Raw genomic sequence first — 8,171 nt, 5'->3', positions numbered from 1 at the left:
AAGACAATACTCTGCTCAGAATCCTATCTGTGGCCGTTTCAGCAGCAATGTCCCCAGCATGGAGGGGGAATTCAGGCAAATCTTGTATTGATAATATTCATGCAGCAGGAGCTGGGTCAGGATCTATAAGTGGCAGTGGTAGTCTACTGAGGCCATCTGCATGGCCCATTTCCTTCCCAGGTTTGTGAATTAACTTGAATTTATAAGCAGACAAAAATATAGACCACCTGAGTATCCTTGGGGATAAAATGTGGGGGGTTTGTTTATCTGTTGTAAATAATCCCAAAAGGGTTTGTGATCAGTATACACAGTGAAATTTCTTCCATATAAATAATCATGAAATTTTTTGACTCCAGCCACTATGGCTAAGGCTTCCTTATCAATTTGTGCATAATTATGTTCAGCTGCAGATAAAGTTCTGAAATAGAATGCTATGGGAACTTATTCCCCATTCTTTTCTATATGACTTAAAACTGCCCCCACCCCATAAGGAGATGGATCACATGCAAGACATACAGGTTTAGGCTCTATGTAATGAGTGACTGTGGATTTTTCTGATAAGAGGGCCTTAAGGTCTTGAAAACTCTTTTCGTGTATACCAGTCCATTGCCATACAGTTTTCTTATCGAGTAGCCTGTGGAGGGGCTCTGCTATAGCTGCCTTATGAGGTAGAAATGGGTGATAAAAGTTCAGTAACCCCCAAAATGCTTGTAATTCTGCTTTGTTTTTGGGACTAGGAGCCATTTTGATGGCCCTTACCTTTCATTCTGCGGGGTGGATTCCACTGGCATTGATACGGAACCCCAAAAGTTCCATTGATGAGACCCCAATACTACATTTATTCTTTTTTAGTTTAAGGCCCGCATTGCGAAGCCTTTGTAAGACAGCCCTGAGCCTATTTGCTAATACTTCTGCAGATTCTCCAGCAATGAGAACATCATCAAAATACGGGCAAACACCTTGAATGCCCTTGAGGGTGCGTTCCATGATCCCTTGGAATATCCCTGGTGCTATGCTTACACCAAACTGCAACCGTTTGACTTTGAAATCTCCTCTATGTGTCACTATTGTTTGGGCCACTGCTGTGGCCTCGTCTACTGGCAGTTGTTGATACACTTGCACTAAATCGAGCTTAGCAAAAATGGCGCCCCCTTGCAAAGAGGCTAGAATGTGGCTCACTATCGGAACCGGGTAGGCATGCTGGTTTAAAGCTTTGTTTAGGGTACATTTGTAGTCTGTGCAAATGCAAACCTCCCCATTTGGTTTAAGTGGGGTGATGATAGGGGTCTCCCACTCTCCCCTTTCAACAGGCTGTAACACCCCTTGTTCTACTAATTTATCAATTTCTGAATCGATTTTATGCTTTAATGCAAAAGGAACTCTGTGTGGTTTGGCTCTGATCGGTATTACATTGGGGTCTAATTTAAATGAAATAGGTGGGCCTGTATACGTTCCTAATTTAGAATCAAACACATCTGTGTATTCTTCACAGACAGCTCTGAGGTCAGTACTCTGCATTCAGTTGATGCCTGTTATCTGAATTCCTAAAGCCTCAAACCAATCAAGTCCTATAAGACTTGTTCTTTGATCCTCTACTACTACAACTTCCAGGTGCCCCGAAAACCCTTTAAATTTTACTGATAGGGTGGCCTCCCCCTTAATTTTAACTTGGGTGTTCTGGAAGTCGGTTAAGATAATGCTCAAGGGCTTCAATTTAACCCAGTGGTTGTTGCGTTAGCAGACATATTTGAATGTCTCATGTGAAATGATTGAGACTGCTGAACCGGAGTCCAATTCCATTTTGTATGGAATGCCCTGCAGTTCAATTGAGAGCTTAAGTTTAGATTTAAGGGGACGATGAGCCCCTGTGCAGCAAATAGTTCTCCAGCTTTTGAAAAAACCCACACTGGTTGGACCCTGGGCCCTGCTACCTCTCCTTGTCGGTTCCCCCGACTGATGCTTGGGTTGTCCGTCTCTCTGGTGAGCCCGGCATACGACTGCAATGTGTCCGGTCCTACCGCAGGCCCTGCACGTGGCCATAGGGAATCTGCAGTTTGTGCGGGAATGGTTGCCTCCACACCCCATACATCTAGGGAAGAGAACTGCCTTGTAAGTGTTTTCTTTTTGTTGATTTCTGCGTTCTTGTACGCCCGGCTGTTTCTGTAGCTTGTCTATCTCTGCTCTTCTTCCACTGCTGGTTTGCTGCTGAACTTAGCGACCTCTTGGTGAATGGTTTCTTTGGTGAATGGTTTGGCAGTTTGCACTACTTGCACGGCTCCTCCAGCTGCTTTGTTGGCCATTATTTTGTCTTGTGCCTCCAAGAATGTCAAATTGGGTCTGGCGAATAGTCTCTGTTGGAGGGCTTTGTGTCTGAGGCCGCAAACGAGCCAATCTCTCAGGCGTTCTTCAAGCTTTGAGAATCTGCAAAGAAACGCGGCCTGGCGTAGGCCCGCAATGTATTCTGATGCCGTTTCTCCTAGACGTTGCACCCTCTGGTCAAACTTGAATCTCCACACCATTTCTGACATTTTTGCCTTAAAATGTCCGTTAAGTTTTTGTTTGAGGTCGGCATAGGATACTGCTTCGATTGGCATGGGGGCAAACAGGTTTTCTGCGAGGTCGAACATTGCTGGCCCACAGACACATAGCAGCATTACAGCTTTGAGCCCATCTTCAGCGATCTGGTTTGCCCTTAAGTAATTCTCGACTTGAGAGAGATACAACGGCCATTCTTCTGAGTGGTGAATGTCGAACTCCCTTAATTTGCCGACCTTTGGCATCTTGACTAGATTCCTGCGTTTCTGATTCTGCTTCTTGAGCTCAGACGGGTACTTCTGAGCGAATGGCCACTAGCATAGTTTTGCTAGCCAGCCGAGGAAGAGGGGGGGGGAAAGATGCCTCTTTCCACCAGCATGTAAAGCCAACCCCTCACGAATTCAGCTCTTTAAGGTGAAGCAGGATCCCACCTTCGTTGCCACTGTTGTGTTGTGGGTTCTGAAGAGCAGGAAAGATGCCAGGCAGATGAGTACAGAAGAAGCATAGCTTTATTGTAAGTCAGACTGAACTGTACTGGGGCTTTTGGGTAACGTTGCACAATATATATAGTCCACATGCTCTGAACAACCAATCAGATTGAACCCATTATTCCCGCCATGTTAACTGCTACCAGGACTGGAGACGTCCTGTCTGGTTTGCTGGAGAACCGTTAGTTCTCCAGCAGCACACGTGATTAAGCCCCCAAAAGCTCAGTACATAACAGAATATATGCCCCAAATTTCCTAATATAAAAGCAACACGAAAATCCAACAAAATGTAATTAGCATAATTTTATTTCTTACATCCTTTTAAACATTTTTCCAATTTCAACATTGTCTTTGTGATCATGACCATTTTAGCAATAATGATCAAACTCCAGCATGTTACATCAGTGTAAAACTGACATTTTCAAATCTTTTTTCCTTTTAACATTTTTTTAAGCAAAGTTTAGTTTTAAAGCAAAGTTTAGTTTAAAAGGGCAGGTTCAGTAACGACAAAGAATTTTCTTCCTTCCCTGTGCAGCTAAAATCCATATTTTGTGTCAAGGCAAATCAGTCTGACAGTCAAACTCCAACTTTTACCAAAGCAATTCCACTTGCGTGCTCCAAATCAGTGTTTCTCAACCTTGATAACTTTAAGAAGTATAGACTTCAGCTCCTGGAAGCCTGGCTGCTGGCTGGGGAATTCTGGGAGTTGAAGTCCACACCTCTAAAGTACCGGTAGCTAAGGTTGGAAAACATTGCTCCAAATGGATGCTACAGCTGCTCTCCTCTCCCCCACAATCATAAGCATAACTGAGAATATGAAGGCAAAGAGAACTGCAGTAAGACTTTGTATACATAATCTGTATCACAATGCTATGTTTCTAAGGCATGCTGTCCTAAACTGGATGAAAATTGGAAAGCGGCCCCAATAATCCAGCTTTTTTGTTCAGAGAAACGGAGAGATCATCCTGTTATTTCCTTGTCATGTCCTACTCGTTTGTGTCCAACCAAAATTGTCCTTTACGCCTTTTTGGGAAGGCTAGGCTTACAGTCTCTCTCTCTCACACACACATACAACCACACACAGAAAGAGAATCACACATGCTCACACACAGCGATGACTATGTGGTTGGTGGGCAGCTTGGCATTAAGACCAAGATTGGATAGCAGCAGGAAGTGGCTGCAATGGAGGCAAGTGAATGAGAAAGTGCTTTAGAAGTTGTAGTTGACATGTATCACAGGACAGCGGGAGGGCGATTTATCTAGTAATGTAGGCTATCTAAGCCTTCTCTGAGTAGAAAAATTCTTATCAAAGACACCATTTCTTGTATATCTGCCTATGGTAGCAGTGAGTGCCCAGGGTACTCAGTGCTTTGGATGCTACAGTAAATGACGAGGATGAGCCTCATCAAGACATCTCTGTACTCAGCTATTCTGTCTGGTTTCTAAGTGCTTATTTGAATGGCTGGTTCTTATGCAACATTTCACATCTGAGATTGTGCACCCAAGGAATTCAGCAGGATATTGTCATGCCTTGTTTGCTCACATTTCACAGGGAAATCCCCATGACATTTACCAACCATCTGGTATTTTTCTCCCAGAGCTACTTCTGTCGCCTTCTTACTTTATAAAAGACAACATTTGTGAGAATAAAAGAATAGCATAATATCCACAGATGTAAATTCTGATTGTACAGTTTAGATGCAGGCACTGACATTAATTGTCACAATGGACATTAATTTAGAAACCCATTTTTCCCATCAATATTTTAATTAGTACTAAAGTGCATCCCTGGCTATAGGTTTTTTTTAAAAAAAGAGATAAATGACATAAATAGAAGAGTATTAAAACACGATAACACTTCAACTTTGTTTTTTTTAAAAAATCCCCATCTTTCTGGCTGACTTTTTTTTTACCAGTTCTGTCCTTCCTAATTAAATACTTCTAACTTTGCAGTCTAAAACAGGCAAACTCATTTTAATGATAAGCACACAGCACAAAATAAACAGGTTAGTATTTTTTTTCATAAAAAGGATCACTAAGGTTTCCACCCCTCCCCCAATAGCTGAACTGATCCTCCTGGTCTGTGCTACACTGCCAATAGTGTGGAAAACTCAAGCTGTTTTCCTAATTGTGAAGCTTCCATTTGCCACCACTGATATTCTCCAATGATCCTAGCCCCTCTCAGTATTCATAACATCCACATGATACTAAACAGTCATATTGGTGGACCATTTAATCTACTCCAGCTATTATGCAGCTTTTTTGTAATTGTTGTGTTTCGGAGAGGGTTTGTTTTCCGCATGGAGGATAAAGTGTCTATTTTACAGCATAAACTTGAGCAGCAGCTTCTTTCCATCAAGGGAAAGAAAATCCATGGAAAACAAGCTGCCAGGCTGTAGGACTATGTACAGTTGTTGCCTACAAGAAATATACATGTACTTCCTTGACAATAATGAACTGAAACAGCCTACAATTATAAAATCAGCCACAGTACACCATGAAAAGTAGTTAAACTCCAGATGGGTTTCTGAAGAACATGAAAATCCAGGGACAGATAATTGAGGGCCACATCACTATCATTCAAGAGACCTGTATTCTGTGGTTCTTACCCCACTTTTAAGAAATGCTCCTTTAAAAAAAGATGTGAGAGTACAATCACAACCAAAATAAAACCATGTCATCCTCTCCTTCTGAAACAGATATCTATTTACAATGGGGGGGGGGAGGGAGGGAGGGATGCTAAATAGGAAGCAAACTTGCTTTCTGAGCTTTTTACACCTTTTCTCCAATAACCTTTAAAAAAAAGGTTCTCATTGCAGAAAAGCATTATGGATGGGCAGTTCTATTTTTCTGCTTTCTCTTGTGTTCACTGCTAAATTCTTCTATTAATGTCCTAAAATATCTGGTGGGCGTTTAGTTTTTTATAAGCTTGCCATCTCATTGTCACCATAAAGATGGCAATTATATAAAAAAGCCAATTTAGGTTGGGGGGTAGAGAAAGCAAATGAGAAGCAGTAAAAATAAAAAGCCCCACTGAGATTTATTTAGCCAACAGGGGAAGAGAGGAAGGGAAACAGAAGAGCCATCATCCTGCTTCCCAAACCATGCTGGAAAGGTAGATAATGTTGTTTCCCTTGTTGCATGCTATGAAGGGCAATCCAAATCTTCCCCCTTTTAAGTAATAGTGCCTGATATCCTTTACTCTTTCCCCTCCTAACTGCAAGGCAAGAAGGGTTGATGGCATATGTACTTGGCTGTTAGCTGTAGGCAGCAATTCCCAGGGCTGGGGGAAAAAATGAACTGAGTGGAACAGGCAGATGCACGCAAGAGGCATTGAAAAAGAAACAAGAGTGAGAAAGAGAACAGTGATGAACAATCATAGGAAGGTGGCGCCACATGGCAGCTTTGCCACAATGCCAGCAAGAGCTTTAACCGGAGGCATTCAGGTACAGCTGGCTCTTGAGGATGTAATCAATGACTGGTTGACTCAGGTAATCCACCACGTGCCCGTCACCATGCTGAAGGGCCAATCTGTGAGGGATGGGCAGAGAAAGAAGAAGGAAGAGAAAAGCATGAATCAAGTTACTTTAAAACCAGACAGGCATATTGTCCAGGCTACCTTTCTTTGGTTTTTCCTGCATAACCCCTGCATAATTTGCTATCTGGCCCTTTTCCAAGAGACCCATTGGAGAGCAGAGGCAAAAAATGGTCCTAGTAATGAGAATTGCTCACTGATGGCAAAGAGCCTCACTTAACATTGTTGGGAGAAGGGAATTGAGGACTGCAAAGAGAGGTGGCTAGATGACACATGTGGGCAGAGTGAGCATCATCTGTGACAAGTCTGTCAGTTCCTGTACACTTTTCATCAGTTTCCCACCACAAATTGTGTCATAGCTTCTAGTAATTATGGCCAGAAGATGCTCCAAGGCCTGCCAAAAAGGAGAATCAGGCTGCATGTATATCTAGAGCTACAAGTGATCCACCCCTATCCTAGTGTATTTCCTAACCCTTGTGACATATCTCATTGAGGGGGGGAGGGAGAGACATTTTTGCTTAACCTAATTAAGAAATAATCTATGCAAAGAGCCATTAATGTAGCAAATGGAATACAGGATATAATTTTTTTCCAACCCAAACCTCATGCCAACCGAAGACAGTAGCCCAGGGAGAATTTAAATTGCCTGCTCTTTATGCAACAAATGTGGGTAGATGTCTTAGTGAAATATAAGCAAGTTAAAACTAATTAAAAGTTCTCTCCTTTGCCAGTCCAAATGACAAAGTTTTAAAATTCTGGATGAACTCAGCTGCAGGTTCCACAATTTATTTCTTTTCAACTCTACAGTGCCCTTAAAACAATAATCAGAACTCTGGCATTATTTTGTATAACAAACTTCCTGCCACATTTAGGGTTTCCACAACAGTCAAAAAAGGTGAAGGACTGGAGGAAACAACTCTGTAGCTCCAATAAGCAGGCAGGATTTATGGGTTACCTCCTAAATTTTCTTGCCTGTTCATGTGCCTGTATTTTATTCTGTATACACAGGAAACAGTTGGCCACTTCAGAATCTGACATAATAGAGGAATAAAAAAAGGTCTATCTGAGCCTTGGTGGAGCAGTGGGCTAATGCCTCCTTAAGTAACACCAGCTGCCTGCAATTAGTGCAGGTTCGCATCGCACCAGGCTCAAGGTTGACTCAGCCTTCCATCCTTCTGAGGTAGGTAAAATGAGGACCCAGATTGTTGGGGGCAATAAGCTGACTTTGTAATAATGCCGCTTGGGGTGTGTGTGAAAGCCCTAATAAGCAGGCATATACATAGAATGAAGGCTACTGCTAAGCTTGTAAGCCACCCTGAGTCTTCGGAGAAGGGCGGGATATAAATGGAATTAAAATAAATAAAAAAATAAAGGTAATCCTCGACTTATGACTACAATTGGGGCCAAATTTCCATGGCTAAGCAAGGAAGGTGTTAAGTGAGTCGCAGCCAACTTTATGAACTTCTCTGTCACAGTGGTTAACCGAATCACTGCACTTGTTAAAGGAATCATGCAGTCAATAAGCAAATCTGGCTTCCCCCATGGACTCTGCTTGTCGGAAGCCAGTTGGGTTGCAAATGGCGATTACATGACCTCTGGACAGTGCAATTGTC

General features: G+C 42.4%; 1 protein-coding gene across 1 annotated transcript in view; it reads right to left on the bottom strand.

Annotated features, from left to right (window-relative positions):
- Positions 1-6,166: 6,166 nt before the first annotated feature.
- NMNAT2 (nicotinamide nucleotide adenylyltransferase 2) overlaps positions 6,167-8,171 on the bottom strand; it is a 113,267-nt gene continuing 111,262 nt past the window's right edge. The window contains exon 11 of the mRNA XM_081323238.1: positions 6,167-6,554. Within this exon, the coding sequence (XP_081179364.1) occupies positions 6,452-6,554 (103 nt within the window). The 3' untranslated portion in view covers positions 6,167-6,451. The remainder of the gene's footprint in view (positions 6,555-8,171) is intronic.

The sequence above is a fragment of the Vipera berus genome (genome assembly GCF_964194415.1).
Source record: "Vipera berus genome assembly, chromosome: 3".
In the NCBI taxonomy this organism is placed as follows: Eukaryota; Metazoa; Chordata; class Lepidosauria; order Squamata; family Viperidae; genus Vipera; species Vipera berus.
Note: the sequence above shows the minus strand (reverse complement) of the source record. Positions and strands in the feature narration are given on the sequence as shown.